General features: G+C 47.2%; 1 protein-coding gene across 1 annotated transcript; it reads left to right on the forward strand.

Moving 5' to 3' along the window:
- Window positions 1-25,060, forward strand: ano7 (anoctamin 7). Its single transcript, XM_041994794.1, is given in 25 exon segments — window positions 1-78; window positions 828-933; window positions 1,956-2,013; window positions 3,607-3,722; window positions 6,502-6,609; window positions 6,683-6,819; window positions 7,516-7,573; window positions 12,637-12,747; window positions 12,855-12,884; window positions 12,886-13,021; window positions 13,138-13,228; window positions 13,324-13,420; window positions 16,910-17,053; window positions 17,125-17,262; window positions 17,344-17,442; window positions 17,552-17,654; window positions 18,069-18,180; window positions 18,358-18,412; window positions 18,858-18,955; window positions 22,274-22,425; window positions 22,500-22,705; window positions 22,782-22,924; window positions 24,299-24,389; window positions 24,478-24,597; window positions 24,682-25,060. Coding segments are annotated over 24 exon segments (2,646 nt in total). The 5' UTR covers window positions 1-78; window positions 828-855; the 3' UTR covers window positions 24,847-25,060.
- Window positions 25,061-25,558: the final 498 nt, after the last annotated feature.

Raw genomic sequence — 25,558 nt, forward strand, 5'->3', positions numbered from 1 at the left:
CCCAACACAAACAGCTGCTGCTGCTGCTGAGGAGGAGAGTTGGAGCTTCACCTGGGCCGTTACCGTCCGCACGCACAGGTGAGTCCACAGCACGCACAGCGCACGCACGTTCAGATCAGCTGATTTCTGTCGTTTACTTTGTGTTCAAACAGAACTTTATTACTCTCAAACTTTGTGAACAGAAATGTTTAAACAATTTTTGTATTTTATATAATTTTTATTCTTCTTGTATTTAAATTTGCAGAAAGTTTCACTTTGTCCTGTTCGGGAACTGATCAGGATCAATAATCATCAGTAAAACTCAGCTGATCTCTGCGTTTCATCATCAGCTGATTCACCACATGATGATTACTGATTGATCAGGCAGCTGATTGTTAGTTTCCCAAAGATCAAACTGGATCAACATTTTTAGACTAAATGTTGCATCTGGATTTTGTAACATCACTCTGGTGGATTTAATAATCATCTTTATGATCATGTATTGATTTAATCATCATGGGATCCTCAGACGCAGGAGGCTGAAAAACATTTTAATTTCTCCAGAAACAAAGAAAAAAAACTGAACTAGATGGATCAAATAAATGGTCCAAGTTTCAGATCTGAACCGTTTTAAAGCAGATTCTGGAACAGCTGACAGGCTGAAACTGTAAAACATGGAATATTATTCCGGTCGGGAATAATGTGGGATTGTTACAGAAGCAGGTTCATGTGTCTCCGTGTGTCTGAAAATGTTCCAGACACATGAAGAAGAGTCTTCTGAGGAGGACCAGCTTCCTCCTCTCAGCGGGTTGGTCTGCTCGTCTGATCTTTATGTGTTTATGTGTCAGCAGGGGGAGGACGACGAAGGTGTGGAGGATGAGGAGGAGAGGGGAGCCGAAAGAAGACGGCGCCACACTCATCGCCATGGAAACAAACTATGGCAGCATCACCAAGGTATCAGCTCTGTGTGATATCCTCCCAGAACCCGGACCTGAGCGGGTCCGATGGAGGGATGGATCCCCCCCAGAACCTGGACCTGAGTGGGTCTGATGGAGGGACGGATCCTCCCAGACTCCGGACCTGAGCGGGTCTAATGGAGGGACAGACCCCCCCACACAACTCGGACCTGAGCAGGTCTGATGGAGGGACGGATCCTCCCAGACTCCGGACCTGAGCGGGTCGGATGGAGGGACGGATCCCTCCCTAGAACCTGGACCTGAGCGGGTCCGATGGGGAGATGGATCGTCCCTGTGTCTCCCCGTATCTTCAAGGATCCTGAGTGTTTGTGTGTTTGTTGTATTTCCATCCTGGTTCTGAGCTCTGAGTCGGTTCCTCCATGACTCGTCAGATCCTGGTCTATCCGGTCCATCCGGTCCAGGTTTATCAGAGTCAGGCGTCTCCTCCAGATTTGTGTCTCATATCTTGTTCTGTAAACAACTTTAAGGTCTTAGATAAGCGGAGTTCCTGACTGTATTTACATTGAAATAAACCCCTGAACCTGGTTCAGGTTTACAGTTCTGTAAAGTCCAGGTCTCCTGGTTGGGTTCCGGAGAGGATCCAGGTCTCCTGGACTAAACAGAACTGTATCGTTTTTATTTCCAGTTCAAAGATCAGTGAGGGTGAAACTTTAACATTGATGCAGCTGTGAGAAAGTGAACCCGGCTGTAACCCGGTCCTGGTGTTTGCTGATCAGCTGATTTAGTTTGGAAACAGCAGGAAACAGGAAGTGGGTGGAGCTGAGACACGGCGGCTCCACGCCGTTTGATAATTCTTCCTCTCTTCCTCCTCTTCGTCATCAGCATTTGTCGTCAGTCTCATTAACAACAATCGAGGCAGAAACCAGCAGGAAGCCGGAAATCTGCTCTGATGAAGCAGAACGTTTCTCAGCGTTTATTCCGCAAGAAAAACAAGAAAATAAAAACCAGTCTGTTTTCACGTTTTTATCTGAAAGCTTTGTGTTGTTTGTTGTTTCCCAGAATGCACCTGTGCAGCCTCGGGACAGGAATGTGTTCCGTGATGGAGTCGCTCGAGTTGGTGAGTCTGGACTGAAAATGTTCTGGTTTAAAAACCAAACCAACTTTATTTATAAATTACTTTACAACAAAGTGCTGAACATAAAATCTGACCAAAATAAAACAGAAATATAAGAAAAAAGTGCAATAAAAGCTTTAAGCAGCTTTCGTACGAATAATCAGGCAGATCAGGAGTTTTATTTCTGCTGCTGGTGGTTAAAAAGCTGTTTGAGGTTTGGAGGAAAGTTTTCAGAGCTGAGAGGACGGAGAAGAACCTGCAGAGGTCCTGCACGGAGAACTCATATAGAACTACAATCAGGAAACTCATAAAAAAAAAGAACTGATAAAAATCCGGTTACCAGGAGCCCGTTATGGATTCTGAGTGGGTCCTACAGTCACTTTATGAGCCATGATGGAACTCCATGGTGGATCCCCTCAGGGTCCGGGTCCAGTCATCACCCACTCCCTGGACCCGCCCACCAGGCCCCCACATCCACACAGAGACCAAACTATTTATTTATTTAAAAAAGCTTTTCATACTGACGAAGCATTCCCAGAGAGGCTCCAGGTAACGCTGTAGTAGCAACACCAGGCCGGTAGGTGGCACAGAAATACATCAAATACTGGGAGGAAGATGAGGCGCATGCAGACAGAAGAAGAGGGAAGTCTGTGCTGGTGCTTTCACAAAAATACAGTTCTGGTTCGGGTTCAGGCTCCGTTCTCGGGTCTCAGAACCTTGTGGTGTCTGGCAAACTGGTTCACACCAGTATAACCAGAACCACAGTGGGAGGACGTTACTCCATGGAAGTAAAACCTGTTGAAGATTTGGTCCGAAAAGTTGACCGTTGACTCATCAGGATGCAGATAACCTGCAGTTTCCCAGAAATAAACACCAGAGCGGAGGCTGTGATTGTTCAGAGGAGGTCCGTAAACCAGGGTGGAGGCTGTGATTGTTCAGAGGAGGTCCGTAAACCAGGGTGGAGGCTGTGATTGTTCAGAGGAGGTCCGTAAACCAGGGTGGAGGCTGTGATTGTTCAGAGGAGGTCCATAAACCAGAGCGGAGGCTGTGATTGGTCAGAGGAGGTCCGTAAACCAGGGTGGAGGCTGTGATTGTTCAGAGGAGGTCCGTAAACCAGGGCGGAGGCTGTGATTGTTCAGAGGAGGTCCGTAAACAAGGGGGGAGGCTGTGATTGGTCAGATGAGGTCCGTAAACCAGAGCGGAGGCTGTGATTGTTCAGAGGAGGTCCGTAAACCAGAGCAAGTCTCTGCTGGGCCTATTTCAGCAGCTCAGAGGGGTTCCTGATCCAGGTCAGGTCCTCCTCAATGTGGACCCCTCGAAGTCCGCCACCCTCTCCACACAGTCCCCACCGATGTTCAGTGGCATCATGTCCTCTCTTTTCCTCCAGAAGTCATTAATGACCTCCTCGGTTTTGGAGGTGTTGAGCAGCAGATTGTTGTTCTTCCACCACACAGTCACTCATCGTAGGAATGTTTGGTTTGGTGATGAGAGAAACGAAGATCTGGTCTTTATTTTTCTAAATATCAGCTAAAGAAACATGTTTTGTGAATCATAATTCCATAAACGTATAAAAACAAACTAGTCACTAAATTTCAGATTTCGTGTTGGTGTGGGAGGAGCCTCGGAGCTCTCATGAGGAAAGCCCCGCCCACCGGAAGTGGAGGGAGGAGTTTCTGAGCAGGCTGAGTCATGCTGGACTGCTGCAGGAGCAGGTGAGAAAAACAAACACACCTGGCACTGAAGTCAAACAACACAGAGATCAGCTGACATGAATAAACATCCAGCAGGGGGAAGACCCTGGACTGGTCTGATCTCAGAGGATCAGACTGGTTTAACTGGACCCATCAGAACAAACATGGGAGGAAGTCTAAGGAATCCAGGTGCAAACAGGTGATCTGGAACCAGTTTCAGACAAAAGGTGCCCAGGTCCAGCTAGCCTTCTATGGCATGGCATTGCCCTCAGGCAACAAACCACATATCTGGTCCTCACACTGCCCCTTTACGACCGGGTCCTAAAAACTTACCACTAACAAAGCTATCGCTAGACATGTCTTTGTCCAATAAAAAGTGGGGTTGAAGGTCATGTGACCTCTTAGCTGGGAGTGGAGCAGCCTTTCATGGTGCATGCCACCATTTGGTAAGATGCACATGACTTTTCAACATGTTTCTATTTGTGGTAGATTTAAATAAAAATATGCTCATGTGCATGAACATGTAAGGAAGAGTTTTTGATAATCTTAAAACTTATTTTGTGATTACTTGTATATTAAACTGTTTTTCGTTCGTTGCTCAGAGCAACACTGTCCAGTTAGGGCACTTTGTTCTTTCTACAGTGAACATGTGCTTAGTGATTTATTTTACTTTACCACTAACACATGTACAGGAGGTGGACTTAAAAACAGTTTAGATGCAGAAACTTCATGATGGAGGAGTTAGGCAGAGAGTATCATTTAGATTACATGTAAACATGTCCATCATGGCTACCTCACATGTTTGGCCTGTTTTAAGCTTGTTTGTGCACGTCTCCAGAAATCTGAGCTGTTTTCACAACTTCCGCCATGAAAGCAGCTGGTAGAGGGAGTGTAGGGACGAGATTAATTGGATGTGAGATCACAGAGTTGACAGCGGTAAAAATGATAGAAACTCTCCAAATTTAGCAACTCCGTCCAGTCAGAGTTTGTATGTGCTGGTGAAATACTGATGATACACAAACAGGTAGGGGAACACGTCTGCTCAGAATAGAGGCAGCTGGCTACATGGATGCCAGGTCAAAAAACAAGAATATTGTTGTCCTGCGACTCGTTCCCTCAGACAGCGAGCAAGTCGTAGGACAAGTCATACAAAGGTGTTACCTACCTGTGTGGGCCATCTTGTACCCTAATTCAGCTTTACTGGTCTTTATAGGGTACAAAGTTCAAGGGTATAAATAGTTATACACCATCACTGATCATCATTGAGAGTACAGCAGCGCTACCTCGGAGGGTTCCACCCCAGCAACAAGCCTTCGGTCCCCTGAAGATACATGTAGGTCCTTTATTTCTGAGTGTGTGGACACTGGATCCTCACATCAGGTCTGAGACAGAGTTAAGAAATGAAGGTCAAGCAGATGTCAGTCAGAGCAATGAAGTGTGTGCGGTTTGTGTGTGTTCATGTGCATGTAAGTGGATGAAAAAGGCAAAAGTACATGTTCCTTTTTAAAGCTAAACGTCCACGTGATGACGAGGAGGCCGTATTTATTTCATGTTTGATGGGCTGGAACCATTTCTGGGTTAAATGTTAGTTTGATTTATATACCAGCTGTTATAACGACTTTAGAAGACCTCGAATGTTAGAACCCTTACAGCGCAGTGTTGCCCTGAGGCAACAAACCCAAATCCTGCCGGGGGGGGGGGGCAGATTTTATAATAGATATATTATTAGGTACCAACAAGCTTCACAAAATATTTTTTTTCTTGAAAAATAAACCGTCATGCCATAGAGAGCCAGTCCAGGCTCACCCCCGTACCTGACAGGTGGGATGAAACGGAAGCAGAGAAGGAACTTTCCGCCACGTCTTCGGTACTTTTCTTCCAGAACACAGCAGATCAGGGCCGTTGCTATACCGGGCTCCACCAGGCCCCTTTACTCAGATCTGTTTTTATCAGCTGTTTATGAAACATTTTCCTCAGTCACCAACAAATTTGTTCTTAGGTTCTACTAACAAACGTTTTAGGAAGGTTTTCTCATTAAGCTCCGTTTCTGGGATTGGTTCTTAGATGAGGAGAAACTTGTAGCGTTTGTAAAACTTGTCTTGGTGGAGGTCGGCGCTCTCTGGGTGCGTCTAGTTTCTGGTTGGAGGATGAAGACCAGATTACCGACGGAAGCTCAGGACAGTCCAGGCTTTCATAGAGCTGCAGGGACTCAAGCATGAAGGGAGGAGGGTTGGGGTGAAATGGGGGGAAGGAACGTACTGAAGAGAAGCTAAATGCTTAAACTCAGTGTAAACTGATAGAGCCATATTATTGGACACCATTAGGAACAAAGACATGAGCCCACCAGTAATTAGGAATTATTCGGCCATTTTGGAGGAAAATCTTGGAGTGTTTGAGCAGCTGGTTGGGAGGATTAGGTTAACCCAGTCTACCGAAGGAAACTTTCTCAAACACCTAAAGTGGGATCAATGTTGGTCTCATATCAAATTTACTAACCTGATGGGTGACTGGTGGAAAATCCTGGACGTGTAAGTTGTTTTCCGTTTATTACGTCTGCTTTAATTTCCGTTAGTTTGTTTTATTTTGTCCTTGTTTTGTAGCAGATCATTCGTCCACATCACTCACTACATCTGCCTCGTGTTATTCATGCTGAAATGTACACAAGTTGTTCTAAACTAGGAGAATAAGAACAGCCAGGCGCTAGCTAAAAGAAAAACTAACAGCGTGTGAACATGGAGGAGATGAGGCTAGAATCCTGTCCTTAGCTAACAAGCTAACGTGTCCTGCTGTCTGTCCACAGAGGGAAGTCCTCCAGGCCAAGAAGAGGATCTGCTTCGTCCTCCTCAGCGCGCCATGGAGCGTCCTCTGTTACTACGCTGAGGAGATCTGTCTCAGGGTCCCCCTGCAGGTAAACCCTGGTCCGCTGCTGCCGTCCTGAAGCCGTCCCCAGTCTTCACTGCCCGTCCTCTGTCCTCCTGCAGGTGGTCAACACTTCAGTGGTGAACTGGTCTGAAGAGATCCTGTCCAAGCTGTCCCTCCCCAACCCCCTGTCCCAGGACGTCCCCAGTCCACCACCAGACTTCTACACCTGTCAGTTCAGGACCAACAAGCTGCAGAGGTCCAAACATCCGGTTCTGGTTCCATGTTTGTCTCGACACTGTAAAAACTAAAAAACGTAAAAAAAAACGTAAAATTCCATCAACTTGAACGCCAGAAGAACACGGTGAAATGAAAACATTTAAAATCTAAATCATTCCTCACGTCATGAAATTCTCTGCTAAAACTCATTCATAGCTTTACTTTTACCCAGAATCCTTTGTTTTATTCCAGACTTTTAATGGTTAATGGGAGACAATTAAAACATAAATATGATCAAAACTGCAAGATGGAAAATTCACAGATTTAGTCAGTTTGTAAAAAAACAACATGATAAATCACATATCATAACACACACACACACACACACTCACTAATATGTATATATATCTATATGTGTGTGTATGTGTGTGTGTGTGTGTATAAATCCACAGGAAATGAACAGAATATTGACAGTATTTAACTTGAATTTAGCCATTTTAAAATGACATTTTAGTGGAATTATGATCAATTTAAAAAAACTTTAAAATATTTTTAATGTGACATTAAATTTCCTTTTTAAAAAAATGTAAATTTAAGGTGTTTTTACAGTTTTTCACGTTTTTTACTGTTAGACAAGCAAATCTGTAGCACTTTTCCAGCATCTTCTTGATAGAAAAATGCAGAAACATCTGTAAAATGACAGATTTTTAACAGTTTCTTTGTTTTCTGCCTGCAGGTTTCTGGGCAGCGAAGACAAAGAGACGTTCTTTAAGACGACCCAGAGACACCAGGTGGTGAGTTTACAGTCCTTCAGGTGAAGAAGGTTAAAGTTGAAGAAAGTGTGTGTGAACCTGAACGCCTGACTCAGTAAGCTGAATCATTTCAGGAACTAGTTTATACAGCGTCGGTATAAACTGCTCTGTTTACTCAGTTTTACTTCCTCATCCGGACGAGGACGTCCTGCTGCTTTCAGGTCTGATCACCTTCTAGAGGAGACAGCTGACATCTTGACGGATGATTATTGATCTTTCATGTACAATCCAATAATCCTCACCATGACTTTGCTTCCTGCAGCTGAAGCTTTTTAAACAGTTTCATTTAAAGAAAGAAGACTCAAGTTCCTCACCCATCAGATGTAAACCCACCGTCCTCTTCATCAGGACCACTTTCTAGTACTGGGTCATCCTCTTCATCAGGACCACTTTCTACTACTGGGTCATCCTCTTCATCAGGACCGCCTTCTAGTACCGGGTCGTCCTCTTCATCAGGAGCGCCTTCTAGTACCGGGTCGTCCTCTTCATCAGGACCACCTTCTAGTACCGGGTCGTCCTCTTCATCAGGTCCACCTTCTAGTACCGGGTTGTCCTCTTAATCAGGAGCGCCTTCTAGTACCGGGTCGTCCTCTTAATCAGGACCGCCTTCTAGTACCGGGTCGTCCTCTTCATCAGGACCGCCTTCTAGTACCGGGCCGTCCTCTTAATCAGGACCGCCTTCTAGTACCGGGTCGTCCTCTTAATCAGGACCGCCTTCTAGTACCGGGTCGTCCTCTTAATCAGGACCGCCTTCTAGTACCGGGTCGTCCTCTTAATCAGGACCACCTTCTAGTACCGGGTCGTCCTCTTAATCAGGACCGCCTTCTAGTACCGGGCCGTCCTCTTAATCAGGACCACCTTCTAGTACCGGGCAGAGTGCGAACCATACCGTGGGCTTAGGGGGAGCCTCTTTTTTGCATTTCCTATCTTTTTTTCGGCAAGTAAGAACATGATGCCAGCTGATATTACAGCTTGCCCCACAGAACATAGGCGTACCAATACATAATGGTTAACAACTCTTATGCAACAATAATACATAACAGGTGCAAATGTCCCTTGCAAAAAAAATTTTTACCACTTTTTTTGCGAAGATCAACTTATATAGTTAATATTCCCCACATATCACACACGTACACAGCGATGCTTGCCATACACAATATAATGAGCAATGACAGTTTCCCATATTGTAAATAGTTAAAGCAGGTCTTACCTTACCTTTTACGCATTTACTTCTTTTATTTTGCATTTAACGTAGATCTACAGGAAGTTTAACTTGGAGAGCCGCCACGCTTCAGTGGTCACAATAATTACAGCATCCATAGTCATACTTTAGGCTACAGTGAATTTGTGAGCAATCAGCATACATTTTATTGTCAGTATTATATAGCTCCCCCAACATTTCATAAATCCTGTTTGTAGGGGAGCTCATGTTTCATTAAGGGGAGCTATAGCTCCCCCAGCTCCCCTGTGGTTCGCACCCTGGTACTGGGTCGTCCTCTTCCTCGGGTCCACCTTCTAGTACCGGGTCGTCCTCTTCATCAGGACCGCCTTCTAGTACCGGGTCGTCCTCTTAATCAGGACCGCCTTCTAGTACCGGGGCGTCCTCTTAATCAGGACCGCCTTCTAGTACCAGGTCGTCCTCTTCCTCGGGTCCACATTCTAGTACCGGGTCGTCCTCTTAATCAGGACCGCCTTCTAGTACCGGGTCGTCCTCTTAATCAGGACCACCTTCTAGTACCGGGTCATCCTCTTAATCAGGACCGCCTTCTAGTACCGGGTCATCCTCTTCATCAGGACCGCCTTCTAGTACCGGGTCATCCTCTTCATCAGGACCGCCTTCTAGTACCGGGTCGTCCTCTTCCTTGGGTCCACATTCTAGTACCGGGTCGTCCTCTTCATCAGGACCGCCTTCTAGTACCGGGTCGTCCTCTTCATCAGGACCGCTTTCTAGTACAGGGTCGTCCTCTTCATCAGGACCGCCTTCTAGTACCGGGTCGTCCTCTTCATCAGGACCGCCTTCTAGTACCGGGTCGTCCTCTTCATCAGGACCGCCTTCTAGTACCAGGTCATGAGAATCTTTCGTTCCACCACATCCCAAAGCCGCTCTATTGGACTGAGATCTGGTGGCTGTGGACCAGTAGATCAGCAGCTTCTGAAATACTCAGCCCAACAACCATGCCACGTTCAAAGTCTCTTAAATCCTTTCTTCCTCATTCTGATGCTCAGTTTGAACTTCAGCAAGTCGTCTCCACCATGTCTGTGTGAGTCCATGCTGCCGTGTGATTGGCTGGTTAGATACAGGAAGTTGAACAGGTGGAACATGGGTGGATCATTGGTGAACTTTAGACTGATTTAGACCTAAGGGACTGGTTCTAGGTGGATTCATGTTTGACCTCTGACTGCAGGATGAAAATCTGCTGCAGGGATGTTTTATTTTATTTTACATCTGCTCTAAGAGGTCTTTTATACCACTGTAAACATCATCTCTTTTTTGAATGAGCTTCCCTAACAGCTGATAACAAAGCGACCTTCATGACATTTCTGTTTGCCAAACAAACTTTATTCAGAAAAAAGAAGCAGGTCAGAAGCTGACTTTGGCTCAGACTTGTGCAGATTTGACTCGTTTTAACATCCTAAAACGAGTTCAAAGTTAATGTTCTTTTCCTCCTGCTGCTCAGGCCAAATCATCACAACACTAACAGATTAAAACCCTGTAAGATATTAACCAGGGTCTGATCCGAAAACTTTGTGTCATGAATGTAAACTTGAGGAAGCAGTCCTGATGACTTTCAGGATGTCTCAGTCAACAGACGGATGTTGCAGACGGCAACGCCTCCTCTTCAAACACACTTTGCAAACAAAGCAATACCAGCAGGAAGTTCACACACACATGAAGCAACTTTCATTTCAGATGATTTTAATCAAATATGCAAATACTGCTCCAAAGTTCTGATCCGGTTCACATTCATTCATTCATAGCGAGCCGCCGTCACATGACCCGGTGTTGTGTCAAGGTTAGTTCCTCCTCCAGCTTTGTCCACATGTGGAAAGAAGTGCTTGCTGGAAATTCCTCCAAACATACTGTGATGATTTCATGGCATTACTACGCAAAGTGTAAAGGCCAGTCTAGACGCAACCGTCTACCAGGACATTTCAGAGCACTTCATGCTTCCTTCTGCTGACCGGCTTTATGGAGATGCTGGTTTAATTTTCCAGCAGGACTTGGCCCACATGGCTCATGGTACCGAGAGCTGGTTCAATGACCACGGTCTTACTTGGCCAGCAAACTCACCTGACCTGAACCCCGTGGAGAAGACAAACACCTGACCCAGTAATGCAGATGACCTGAAGACCGCTATCAAAGCAACCTGGGTTTCCATCACACCTGAGCAGTAACACAGGCTGAATGCCTCCACGCCTAGCTGAAGACAGGGCAGGAGGCCTGAGTGCAAAGGAATGAAGGCACTCTTTACAAGTCTGACATTTGTGTTAAAAATATAATCTTTTATTGATCTTAGCTAATAGTCTACATCTCTAAGTCACTGAATGTTGGGTTTTATCTGTAAGCCATGATTGTCACAATTTCAAGGCTTGAAATATTTCTCTGTCTATAAAATATGTGGGTTTCAATTTATACCGTGCTTTTTCATGATGTTCTGTTTATATATGTTCCTGTAAATTATATTTGGTCATTTTAAGTTTGTTTAGAGTCACTGATCAAACCGGAAACTTTAAAACAGATTTAGTTCTAACGTGCTCGTTGGCCCCACAGTGGGGATGGGGGGCTGCTGACCTCGACTCGGGACGTTGTGAGGCGGTGGAAGGAATACTTCAAAGACCTTCTCAATCCCACCAACACGTCTTCCGATGAGGAAGTCTGGGGACCCTGGTGTTGGCTCCCTGGACTGTCAGACAGGGGTGGGGGTCCCCCTCTTTAAAAAGGGGGACCGGAGGGTGTGCTCCAACTACACTCCTCAGTCTCCCCGGTAAGGTCTATTCAGGGGTGCTGGAGAGGAGGGTCCGCCAGATAGTCTAACCTTGGATTGAGGAGGAGCAGTGTGGTTTTCGTCCCCGTCGTGGAACAGTGGACCAGCTCTACACTCTCTTCAGGGTCTTGGAGGGGGAATGGGAGTTTGCCCAACCAGTCTACATCTGCATTGTCCCAGGGGGACTCCTGTGGGGGGTACTCCAAGAGTATGGAGGGAACCTTCCTCTATGGTCATGAGCTGTGGGTAGTAACCGAAAGAACGAGATCGTGAGTACAAGCGGCCAAAATGAGTTTTCTCCGCAGGGTGGCCGGGCTCTCCCTTAGAGATAGGGTGAGAAGCTCAGGAGGGGCTCAGAGTAGAGCTGCTGCTCCTCCACATCGAGAGGAGCCAGATGAGGTGGCTCGGGCATCTGGTCAGGATGCCTCCTGGACGCCTCCCTGGTGAGGTGTTCCTGGCACGATCCACTAGGAGGAGACCCAGGACCCGCTGGAAGGACTACTTCTCTCAGCTGGCCTGGGAACGCCTCAGGATCCCCCTGGATACCCCTGAGCTGGTGAATGTGGCCGGGGCTTCTCTGCTTAGGCAGCTGCCCCCAGGAACCGACCCCGGATAAGTGGTAGAAAATGGATGGATGGATGGATGGATGGATGGATGGATGGATGGATGGATGGATGGATGGATGGATGGATGGATGGAGGGATGGATGGTTCTTGTTGGATTAGAAAAATAAAATTAGATGAGACGAATAAACGGTTCGTTTTAAGATCCTGAGATGTGGTGATCATGTTTTACTACAAACTCTTCATTCAGTCACACTGACTCTCCTGTCTGAGGAAGACACTTCATTAACAGGAGTCTTCCTCATCCAACGAGGACTTCTGTTCCTGAGTCAGATGAGAACATCTAAATCCCTTTGTTTCTACCAAACCCAGATCCAGGACTTTCTAGCCCAGATCCTACATATAGCTACCAACTTTGTTTAGACTCAGAATGAAAAACATGTTTCTACTGAGCGACCCCCAAAAACTGGTCTGAAGTGTTCTCTCTGTCCTCCAGCTGTATGAGATCCTGGCCAGAACTCCCTATGGTTCGGTGAAGAAGGGAGAGGTGGGAATCGACCGGCTGGTCAGTGAGCAGGTCTTCACTGCTGCGTATCCACTGCATGAGGTGATCCCTGATCCCTGAACACTAAACCCTAAACCCTTAAGCACTGAATCCTGAACCCTGAATCCTGAACCTTGAACCCTGATGTAGAACCTGATTCTGTTCTGCAGGGTGACTTCCAGCTGCCGACCCCCCCCACCAGCTCCTGAATCTTTAGTACTGAGACAGATACTGTATGCGTACTGGGCCAAGTGGTCCTGCTGGAGACAGTACCAACCTCTGGACCACATCAGAGAGTACTTCGGGGAGAAGATTGCACTTTACTTCGCCTGGATCGGTAACCATAGCAACAATACTTTAAACTGGCAGCTTACTGTTTGGAGTTAATAATGATAACATTGGTTTCTATGGTAACTTTGACAGTGGTTTCTATAGTAACAATGTTTGCTGCAGGGTTCTACACCGGCTGGCTCTTACCAGCATCTCTGGTTGGGACTCTTATCTTCCTGGTGGGCTTCTATCTCGTGGCTTCTGATGTTCCAACGTACGTATTTACTCTTTAAAACTGTCTTTCAGGTTGTCATGACAACAGCGCCTGTAGATGCCATAACACATTCTTGATGGTTTCTGTGGTTGTAGGAAGGAGGTGTGTGAGAGTGGAGACACCTTCATCATGTGTCCTCTCTGTAACATCTGCTCTTACTGGAACTATTCCAGCATCTGCACCACCTACAAGGTATCTGTCTGTCTGTCCACCTGTCCGCCTGTCTGTCTGTCCATCAGTACGTCTCTCTGTCTGTCCACCTGTCCATGTGTCCACCTGTCTGTCTGTCCATCAGTACGTCTCTCTGTCTTTCCACCTGTCCATGTGTCCATCTGTCTGTCTGTCCATCAGTACATCTCTCTGTCTGTCCATCTGCTGCTGACCTCGACTCGGGATGTTGTGAGTCTGGGGTAGCTGGTGCTGGCTCTCCTATCTCTGGGGCTGAGGTCGTTGAGGTGGTTAAAAAGCTCCTCGGTGGCAATCCACCCAGAGTTCCGTTAGGCTCTGGATGCTGTACGACTGTCTTGGCTGACACACCTCTGCAGCATTTCGTGGACATCAGGGACAGTTCCCCTGGACTGGCAGACTGGGGTGGTGGTCCCCCTCTTCAAAAAGGGGGACTGGAGGGTGTGCTCCAACTACAGGGGGATTACACTCCTCAGCCTCCCTGGTAAGGTCTATTCAGGGGTGCTGGAGAGGAGGGTCCATTGGATAGGTGAACCTCGGATTGAGCAGTGTGGTTTTCGTCCCGGTCATGGAACAGTGGACCAGCTCTACACCCTCTTCAGGGTCTTGGAGGGGGCATGGGAGTTCGCTGAACCAGTCTACATGTGCTTTGTGGACTTGGAGAAGGCATTCAACCGTGTTCCCCAGGGACTCTTGTGGGGGGTACTCTGGGAGTATGGAGTGCCGGACTTGCTTATATTAGCTGTCCGGTCCCTGTACGACCGATGTCGGAGCTTGGTCCGCATTGCCGGCAGTAAATCAGAGTTGTTTCCAGTGCAGGTTGGACTCCGCCAAGGCTGCCTTCTGTCACCGATTCTGTTCATAACTTTTATGGACAGAATTTCTAGGTGCAGCCGAGGTGTTGAGGGGATCCGGTTCGGTGGCCTCAGGATTGGGTCTTGGCTCTTTGTGGATGATGTGGTTCTGTTAGCTTCGTCGGGCCGTGATCTTCAGCTCTCACTGGAGTAATTCGCAGCTGAGTGTGAAGCGGCTGGGATGAGAATCATCACCTCCAAGTTCGAGACCATGGACCTCAGCCGGAAAAGGGCGGAGTGCTCTCTTTGGGTCTGCAATAGGGTCCTGCCCCAAGTGGAGGAGTGCACGTATGGGTCTTGTTCAGGAGTGAGGGAAGGATGGAGCGGGAGATGGACAGGAGGATCAGTGCAGCGTCTGCAGTGATGCGAACTCTGCATCGGTCTGTCGTGGTGAAGAAGGAGCTGAGCCAAAAAGGCAAAGCTCTCGATTTACCGGTTGATCTACATTCCTATCCTCACATATGGTCACGAGCTGTGGGTAGTGACTGAACAAGATCGCGAATACAAGCTGCTGAAATGGGTTTCCTCCGCGGGGTGGCCGGGCTCTCCCTTAGAGATAGGGTGAGAAGCTTGGTGATCCAGGAGGGGCTCAGAGTAGAGCCGCTGCTCTTCCACATCGAGAGGAGCCAGATGAGGTGGCTCGGGCATCTAACCCTGGTGAGGTGTTCCCGGTACGTCCCACCGGAAAGAGGCCCCGGGGCAGACCCAGGACACACTGGACGGACTACATCTCTCGGCTGGCCTGGGAACGCCTCGGGATCCCTCCGGATGAGCTGGTGAATGTGGCCAGGGAGAGGGAAGTCTGGGTTTCCCTGCTTGGGCAGCTGCCCCCGCGACCCGACTCTGGATAAGCGGAAGAAAATGGATGGATGGATGGCATCTGGCGCTATACCCTAGAGCTTCTGTACTGTTTTTAGCATAGCCAGAGTGGCTACGTCAGCATTGGCCTTTGGGTGAATATAAACCAGGGTTATAAATAACTGTGGAAATTCTCTGGGTATATAAAAGAGTCGCATTGATACGGACAATAATTCAATGTCTTTGGTGCACAGTGCCACCGTTCTACACCAGTCTTTATTGACATAGAGACACACACCCCCGCCAAGTGACTTGCTGGTCACTGCGGGGTCTCTGTCAAGGCGATAGGGAGCTCCAAATCCGTCAATTTCCAGATCCGACTGGGGATCCTGCTCTTTAAGCCAAGTCTCCGTCAAGGCCAAAAGACAGGCATCCCTGTACTCAGTCAGATATTTGATGTTGCCCTGAAGTTCGTCCACTTTATTCTGGAGTGACTGAACATTCGCTAGGATGACAGTTGGCAGGGGCATCCGGCGGTGGCCCAGTCACTTCAGCCTCTGGCGCAGTCCACCACGTTGCCCCCTCTTCCTCATTCGCCTCGATCCGAACGACCAGCTCCGGTTTCTCGTGGCAGGATCCAGCCGGTAGATCGCCGGGGGTGCTGTTGCCGAGGAATCCAAAATGCCGATTCAGGAGTCACATAGCAGGAGTAAGAAGTCACGGCTGTACTGAATAGGTTTCCCAAAAAGTGGAATAACAAGAATAAAAAAAAAGAGGATAACCACCAAACTAAGACGAGTTCCTGTCGCCATTTCCCACACTTTTTTCTTAAAAATGAAAACGAGAAAAACACACAAAGTCAGCCACACTAGTACATCACCCACACTGCTGCTGCTGCGTGTTGCCAAGACCAGCGCCACCCACAAAATGTGGGTAATTTGAATCCTGGATGTGGGAGGACAGGGCAGCCGGTCTGAGACAGACCAGATCACAGTTGACAGGACTTATAAAACCTGCTGCTCACCAACGTGTCTGGTTGGTAAACCATTATCTGGTTGCGTTTCCACGGCAACCGTAACCTCACCGTGGTAGGCGTGGTATCAGATCAGTGGTATCATAAAACCAGAACACGACTCAGAAACAAAGCAGGAGGATGGAGGTCATCCACCACGTTGTGTTCTTACTTTGCTTCGTAAGATTTATTCACCACAAAGAAAATGTGTTGCTCTGAACGAGGAGCCGTTCCTGCTTTTATGCCAGGTCTCACAGGAAGGGACTTTTTTCCCAACCAATCAACGGATTGCAGCGTGTCAGGCTCCGCCCTTTTGGGTTGGGTCGGTTAGACTGGTCCCCCAACAGAAGGGTCCCAACAAAGTAGGACGGGTCGGGTCAGATATTAGGGTACCCTTACCAGTTTTTGTGTATAGAAAAACAAAAAATTACATCCCTCCCCACCCCAACCTGCACCTGTTGGTGGAAACAGGGCTTTAGTGCCACATACCAGAAACACTTTTAGAGGTCTGGCAGAGTCCAGGCCTGGGTGGGTCAGAACTGATCCTCTATGTCCTTTACAGGTTTAGATTTGGTTTATTTTAGGTGTAATCATCATGAGTAAAAATAAATGTCTTCACATTTCCATCTGTGAAGCACTTTGAATGAATTCTGCCACCTGGAATCTTGATTCTGGTTGTGAAGGATCTGTAGATGCTTCTCAGACTCTGACATCCTCCAGCACCGTTTGAGTGTGAAGATGTAAAGTTCAACCTCTGACTGATCCCAGGTCTGAGAAACCTGGTAGTGTATCTCAGCCTGGATATTTCTGACCTCCACTCTCTGGACGTAGGCAGGTCTCCTGTTTGATAACGGAGGAACGGTCTTCCTCAGCATCTTCATGTCTCTATGGGCCGTCACCTTCCTGGAGTACTGGAAAAGGACCTGTTCCACCCTGTCCCACCGCTGGGACTGTTCCGAATTCCAGGACATCGAGGTGAGGCTTGCCTGTGCTTAAACTGACACCAAACTGTTTGTCGGGAGTTTATGAACATTCATTCTCCACAGGAGCGACCTCGTCCAGAGTTTACCGCCATGGCGCCGATGACCATGAGGAACCCGGTGACCGGAGCAGAGGAACCTTACTTTTCCGAGAAGAAAAGATTCAACAGAAGTATGACAGGCTGCATGGTCATCATCATCATGGTGGGTCTTCTGGTCTTTAACCTTTGACTGATCCCTTGTTTGGATCTTATGAAGGTCTGAAAAGGCACTTTCTGTCTGCAGAGCGCTGTGGTGCTGATGTTTCTCATCGCCATCATTTTATATCGAACAATCCTCAGCATCATCATCTACAAGTCTGAGTACAGCTTTTTCAACATTTCAGTGAGTAGCACGGCTTCAGCAGAAAATACCGGAGCTCCGGGACACCTTCCTGAGGGACTCCACCTGTTACTGACTGCCTGTTTATGTGTGTTTTTCTGTGTGTTTTCAGGCTGGGAGGATAGCCAGTCTTTCAGGATCAGTGTTGAACCTGCTGGTCATCCTCATGTTGTCCAGAGTGTACATCACACTGGCCGACATCCTCACCCGTTGGGGTGAGCTGCCCTCACCTTTACTGGCTGTTTATACATGATTAGATACATCACCCAGCCTCGGATTGTTCCAGAGCAGCATGTTTTATACATAATTCATTAGAATGGGACCTCTAGTCAGATCCAGCACTCCCTGGGGAGATTGAATTTATTTACTGACCTTGGTTAGCTGTTAGATGTTATCAGTCAATAGTTTGTGATTAACTGTTAGCTGTTAGTGGTTAGCTGTTAGTGGTTAGCTGTTAGCAGACAATTTCTTTAGCTTTCTGTAGCTAAGTTGGTGGAATACTCCCCAGAGAACATATACTGGTTCGTTGTTTGTTTTAGGAAAAGAAAAGAGGGAAAATGGGTGGGTTCTCAGATTTTTTCATGGGTGGATGAGTGTCTAAGTGTCTCCTATTATATGTTTCCTTTCAGAAATGCATCGCACCCAGACCAAATATGAAGACATGTTCATCCTCAAAGTTTTCATCTTCCAGTTTGTCAACTTCTATTCGTCTCCAGTTTACATCGCTTTCTTCAAAGGCAGGTGAGAGCCACTTCAGCCAATCAACTTGTTTCTCATCAGTCAGAAGGTGTGTTCTGTTACTGCAGGTCATTACACACTTCGGACCGGCCATATCTCCAATCGTCAGATGGTCTGAACATCTGATTTATTAAGATTTACCTAAAAGTTTTAACCAGCTGTTCCTGTCTGCCTGCTCAGGTTCGTTGGTTACCCTGGTGACTACAACACTCTGTTTGGAGTTCGCAATGAAGATGTGAGTTAGTCCCTCCCTTTTATTAAGAATAAAAGTCTGGTATCAGGAAATGACTTTGCATAAATCAGCCTGTTGGGTGACCTCTGTCCAACTGTCCAACTGTCCAACAGGCTGATTTTATGTCAGACATAAAATATAAATGATGAAGATGAAGTTATCTCTTTGACCCCTTAATGTGTAATATCTGATGAATACACTTTCTGAAACCTCTTTTATCACTTTATGATAAAAACTTAGTACCAAGCCCTGTTTACACACTCTGATGCTTCTCTTCTGTCCCATGGTGGAGACTTTTGGTATTACAATAATTCTGACATTTTAATCAACAATGTGCAAATTTTTTTGTTTTTGTGTTTTTACATTTTGGGGAAAATGAAGACTTTTCTATAATTTTGGGGGTCAGAAGTTAAAGGGTTAAATTTATTCCTCTGGGTTTGTGTTCCAGTGTGGGGAAGGTGGATGTCTCATTGAACTGGCTCAGGAGCTGCTCGTCATCATGGTGGGAAAACAGCTGATCAACAACATCCAGGAGTTCATTTTCCCGTAAATAAAACACGCAAACATGAACTAACTTGCTTTTTAGCTGATGTGATGAAGCCCGGTCAGGACATCCGCTGGTGTCCCTCCATCCTCGTAGGAACTTTCCCGACCTGATGCTGTAGGTTTTGATGACTGTTACGTTGTGTTGCAGTGAGTACTGTCACTCAGAAAGTAGATACTGGTCTGTTTTTGGTGGTTTCCAGTTCACTTCTGTGCTGGGACCTCCATCCTCTTCAGTGTGCAATGCACAGTTTATAAAATCCAACAAACTGTCTTGAGCATCCTCCCTGGTGAACTTGAGGTGATGTGTTCTCTGAATGCTTCTGCTACTTGAGTTTGGATTTGGACCCAGATGTCATCTGAACCAGTGACTTGGTGTTGCCCCCTGTAGGAGCTCAGTGCTCCTCCTCCTCCATGTAGATGTTAATGATGATGGAGATGCTGGGCAGAGCTGTGGTTCTGTCTGGAGGAACAGTCTCCGGGTGGTGGAGCGGCATGGAGCCAGAGCTTTCTGTCCATCTTCTACATTCATGTAGTTTGTCTGTCAGACTGTTTTTAGCGAGCTTGTGGATGCAGAACCAGACACAGCAACGGGAGCAGGACCACCAGTAACCATGCCAGCTACTCGGGAACAGCGTTCAGCAGTTTATTATGTTCAGCATAGAAGAAGAAGATTTAATGTCTTCTCAGACCACCTCCGTGCCTCTTCAATGCCTCTATTCTATTCTATTCTATTCTATTCTATTCTATTCTACAGTCAGTTAGCAGATGCTTTTATCCAAAGCGATTTACATTTGAGAGTAAGAACAACACAAGCATGAATTCAAACAAGATGGACGTCATCATTAAGTGGTAGTCAGACTGCTGTGAGTCCAGTTGGACCAGGTGCTGTCATGTAGCGCAAGAGGCAGTGCATATAATTTATTTTTTTTTTGTAGTTTTTGTAAGTCATTTTGTTTAAATATCAACATCACAATTTTATCAAACAATATCATCTTCTGCATAAGTGCAGCAGCTTATTCAGTACCTGGTTGAACCAAAGAGCTGGACAAATCTTTCTAACTCATTCTGAGTAGAAGAGTTAAGCTAAGTGTGGAAATGCTCCTTAAACAACTGAGTCTTTAGCTTGCTTTTAAAAGTGGATAAGGACTCTGCGGATCGGACGGAGTTTGGTAGATCGTTCCACCACCGGGGAACAACAGAGGAGAAGAGTCTAGCTACTGATGTGGCGCCACCTTGTGGTGGGAGCACTAGGCGTCTTTCACTGGCAGAGCGTAACTGTGGAGAGGGAGTGTAGCTCTGGATTAAGGAGTGGAGGTAGACCGGAGCCGTTTGGGTTATTGTTTTGTAAGCCAGAAGCAGAGCTCCGAATTTGATGCGCTGCAACTGGAAGCAGGTGGAGAGCGATTAGCAGCGGAGTGACATGAGCTCTTTTGGGCCGGTTGAAGACCAGACGTGCTGCTGCGTTCTGGATCATCTGCAGAGGTTTAACTGAGCATGCAGGCAGGCCAGCCAGTAAGGAGTTGCAGTAGTCAATGCGTGAAATGACCAGAGCCTGGACCAGGAGCTGGGCCGTGTGTTCAGTCAGGTAGGGTCTGATCCTCCTGATGTTGTAGAGAGCAAATCGGCAAGATCGAGCAACCGAGGCAACATGGTCCTTAAAGGTCAGCTGGTTGTCTACCATGACACCAAGATTCCTGGTAGAAGACGTAGGCACAAGCGTGATGGAGTCAAGCTGCACACTTATCTGTGGCGGTAAGGAAGGATTGGCTGGAAAGACAATAAGCTTGGTCTTGTACAGATTTAGCTGAAGGTGGCGATCCTTCATCCATGTGGAGATATCAACAACATGCTGATATTCGCATTGAGACGTTGTGTCGTCAGGTGGGAAAGAAAGGAAAAGCTGAGTGTCATCTGCATAGCAGTGGTAGGAGAAACCATGAGAGCTAATGATGCACCGAGTGAGGAGGTGTATAGGGAAAAGAGAAGAGGGCCGAGCACCGAGCCCTGAGGCACCCCTGTTGTCAGCTCGTGTGATCTGGACGCACCCCCTCGCCAAGATACTTTGAATGATCTTCCTGTGAGGTAGGACATAAACCACGAGAGGACAGATCCTGAGATGCCAAGCTCTGAGAGTGTGGAGAACAGTATATGATGGTTGACCGTGTCAAAGGCAGCAGACAGGTCCAGCAGTATAAGGACTGAGGATTGACCAGCGGATCTGGCAAGCCGTAGGGAATCAGTAACTGACAGGAGAGCAGGTTCAGTAGAGCGGCCTTGCCTATAGCCAGACTGATATGGATCTAACAGGTTGTTGTCTTGGAGGAACTGTGAGACCTGACTGAAGATGGCATGCTCTAGTAATTTAGACATGAATGGAAGCAGTGAGACCAGCCAGTAGTTTCCAACCTGGGCTGGGTTGAGTGTGGGTTTCTTCAGCAGCGGGGGAACCCGAGCTTGCTTGAAGGGAGAGGGAAAGACACCGGATTTAAGAGAGGAGGTGATAATATGGGTTACTGCAGTTTAAAATGCTCTGCAGGATGTCAGAGGGAACAGGATCAAGAGGACTTTCTGAGAATGAACATCATCATGATCTCCTCCATCTCCGTCTCCATGTTTATTGTCTAAAACTGACGTCAGAACTCAGAGGCGAACTCTGGACTCTGCACTGCCTTCTGGTGGATATTCTGGCTAGCGACCATGCTAACGTAAAGGACCCATGGAGAGACGCACAGTGATGTTTGACACAGATCAACATCTTTACTACGTAAAGGGAGCAGAAATTAGACTGAAGGAGGCATCTTCCTGCAGCTGCTTCCTGATACACTCCATGGCCTCTGATAGTGCTTTCACACAGACGTTCTGGTTCTGGACCCTTTCTGGAGTCTCAGAACCATGGTGCTTTCTGGTGAACTGCCAGTTTAACCAGAACCAAAGTGGACTTTACCACATGGAGCAAACATCAGCATGTTGTAGATTTGGTCCTGAAAAGTTGTTCTGTTAGTAATAAATTCTGCTTTCTTCTTCTGGTCGGCCTTTATGCTGCTATATCTATTCATACATTCATCTTACATCATTTTACCTCCCAGTCTGACAGCTGCTACACACTGGTTTATACTGGGATAAAAAGATGCTACAGACTGGTTTATACTGGGATTAAAAGCTGCTACACACTGGTTTATACTGGGATTAATAACTTCGCTGGAACAGGGGCTTTAGAGACAAATGGGCTGAATCAGGACTGATGACGTTGTTTGTACACAAAGTCACATGATCAGTTGTCATCACAGAAACTGAATGTTGGAGCTCATTATTTTTCAGGAAGTTGATGTCCTGGTGGCAGAAGAGGAAGATGAGTCCTCAACTAAAGGAAAAAGAAGAGGAAGCTGGGAAGGAGGAAGAGATTTCTCCCTGGGAGTCGGACTACCAGCTGCTGGTCTGCGAGGGCCTCTTCAGTGAATATCTGGAGATGGGTGAGTCCTCCTGCTGGTTTTGTGCAAGCACTACAGACAGAGTTGTAGATGAAAACCATTGTCCTCTTCCTCAGTGCTTCAGTTTGGCTTCATCACCATCTTCGTGGCGGCGTGTCCTCTCGCTCCTCTCTTTGCTCTCATCAACAACTGGGTGGAGATCCGTCTGGACGCCCAGAAATTTGTGACTGAATATCGCCGCCCGGTGGTGGAGCGAGCTCAGGACATCGGCATCTGGTTTCCCATCCTGCAGTTCATCACACACATGGCCGTCCTCAGCAACGTAAGACCAATTGCGTCTCTGCACGTCCATCCTGATGAATCCTCAGTGTTCACCTTTTACAAACTTGTACTTTCAGGCTTTCCTCATAGCTTTCACCTCCAACTTTGTACCTCGTCTGTATTACCGCTACACCAGAGACGACACGCTGAGCGGCTTCATCAACTTCACTCTGGCTACATCACCACAGAGCTACAACCAGCACCACAACATGTCCTGCAGGTAACTTCCCTGCATGTCCGATGACGAAACAGGAAAGGACAAAGTAAACAAAGAAAAGAGAATGAAAGAGAGGAAAAGGCAAGGATATCCCAGACATACAGTAACAAGATCAGCTGTTCTATCTTAAGCTGGATTTATACTCACGTGGCTTGTGACTGACAATCAGAAGAAAAAAAGACAAATAAAACATCAGCAACACAAAGTAAAATATGAACATAACTGTAGTTGTTGGTGATTAAACCCACAACACGACGCAGCGACTGCCTCAGCCTGCAGGTCAGTAAATAACAGGCCACCACAAAGATCAGAGCCATCCCAGTTGGCCCTGGGACCCAGGAGCCCAGCTGCCCCCCAAGAGCACGAATCCCAGCCAGCCTGCCACCGGACGACCATGCATCTGCCCAGAGGGCGTCAGAGGAAAGCTCCAGTCATGAAACACCGGCCCCAGAAAGCAATGGACGACTGCCGCCGACCCCGCCAGGTGCCAGTCCCCCAGAGATGGACAGAGCCCAGGGCCCCATGAGCCCAGGACCAACCCACCCCCCAAGGCACAGCCCCCTCCATGCCCAAGAGGACCGGGTCCCCCTGTAGAGCCACCCAATGTGGTCCAGCACCTACCCTATTGTCCAAGTCAGGCACACGGGACATGAGTATTAACCCCTCTTTCCCTCCCAACCATCCTCCTACCCCCCAACCCTGTGGACGCCAGCAGACGTACATTAACACACACACTGGTCCACATCCTGCCCCTACTTCCCCCAGCCACCAGCCTCGGAGGGTGGCCCGGGCCGGCAGGAGAGCAGCAGTTCCACCCAAATGCATGTGTGAAGATCAATGATCAAACCAGGCAGGGCTGCCCGCTGTCTCTCAAACTGTCTCTAAAAACTGTGAAATTCATCATCTACAGTGTAGAATATCATCAGAAGATTCAGAGAAGCAGGAGGAATCTCTGTGTGTTGGGGACAAGGCTGGATGCTGGTGATCTTCTGCATTAAAAGCAGACATGATTCTCTACTGGAAACCACTGCATGGTCTCAGGAAGACTTCCAGAAACCACTGTCTGTGAACACAGTTCACCCTGAAACCCACAAATGCAGGTTAAAGCTCCATCATGAAGAGAAGAAGCCAGATGTGAACAAGATCCAGAACCAGCTTCTTCCGTCTTCTCTGGACCAAAGCCCATCTGAGAGACTCTGCCTCTCTGAAATGCTCCTTTTATACCAGTCATGTTACTGACCTGTTGCCAGGTAACCTGGTTAGTTGTCCAATGCTCCTCCAGGTGTTTCTGGTTTGAAATATGAGTTTATTTTATGAAAATTGGAATATAATCTTTGGAGATCTTTGGTTTGACTGTAGTTCTGTGGTCCTCTGAAGGTATCGGGGTTTCCGGGATGAGAACGGTCAGTACCTGCCGGAGTACTTCCACCTCCTCGCTATCCGGCTGACTTTTGTCATCATCTTTGAGGTCTGTGTTGCTCACACATTATTCTCATGATGAAACAGAATTTCAGAAGTCCTCCTGCTCAGATGGTCTCACCATCTTTCCTCCTCAGCATGTGGTCTTCTTCATCGGCCGTCTGATTGACATGATGGTTCCAGACATCCCTGAAGAGGTGGAGATGAAGATGAAGAGGGAGCACTACATGGCTAAAGAGGCTCTGGCCGAGAACCAGGTGGGATGAAACAAAATGACATCCTCTCCCTCATCCAGCTGTTTCCAGCTCGGTTTGTTCCAGTTTTTTCTTCTGTCTTTGCAGTCGTTGGGGAAAACCATGATTCCAGGTGATGAGACGGTCCCGTCAGGTGACCTGCGACATCGTGGATCCAGGGTCTCACCCCCGCAGAGCGACTCACCTCCACCAGCCTTGAAGGAGATCCCGGAGGAAACCGACCAATCAGGAAGCTGCAGGGAGGAGCCATGATATGTAGCCCATGCAGGACAATATGAGACCTTCAGACCTTGTTTCCAGGTTTTACAGCAGCTCTACAGCTACCTGTAACTAACAAGCGTAGCTCCTGTAGACCACACGCCCTGATTTTAGCTCCTGTAGGTTGTTTGTGGATCCTTTTATGACTACATGATAAAACCAAATGAAAATCCTGTTAAATGAATTCAGTGTAAATAAATTTCTTACATTAGTGGGATGTGTTGGATCTTTTATGGGATGTTTTCGTGAAGACGCGTTCTAAAAGTCAATGATCATCGTAGATTTATCTGCATTTCTTTCCCATTAAAGAGACCAACGAGCATTCAGCTGTAAACACAATCAGCTGAAGACCAGGTCCAAGACGAAAGGAGGCCCAGATCCCGTACTGGGTCTGGTTCTGCTGGGACCAGCCTAATCCACCATGAAGGTTTACCGATAAGCTGGGAAAAGAACACGAACAGTAAAAACTTTGGCTGTAAAACATGTTATTTGGCTGCTCAGCACTTGTTTAACCTGCCGCCCTCTGGTAGGAGCTACAGGTCCATCAGAGCCAGAACCAACAGGTTCAGAGCCAGTGTTTATTCCCACAAGACATTACTATTAAACAGACACCGTCCCCATAAAAGATGTGAAATAACAGCCACATTGGATCGACTCTCATTTCTTTTTTTTAAGACATTTGATCCTGTTTGTTGTCTTTAATCGC

This window comes from Melanotaenia boesemani, chromosome 9, assembly GCF_017639745.1.
Source record: "Melanotaenia boesemani isolate fMelBoe1 chromosome 9, fMelBoe1.pri, whole genome shotgun sequence".
Lineage (NCBI taxonomy): Eukaryota > Metazoa > Chordata > Actinopteri > Atheriniformes > Melanotaeniidae > Melanotaenia > Melanotaenia boesemani.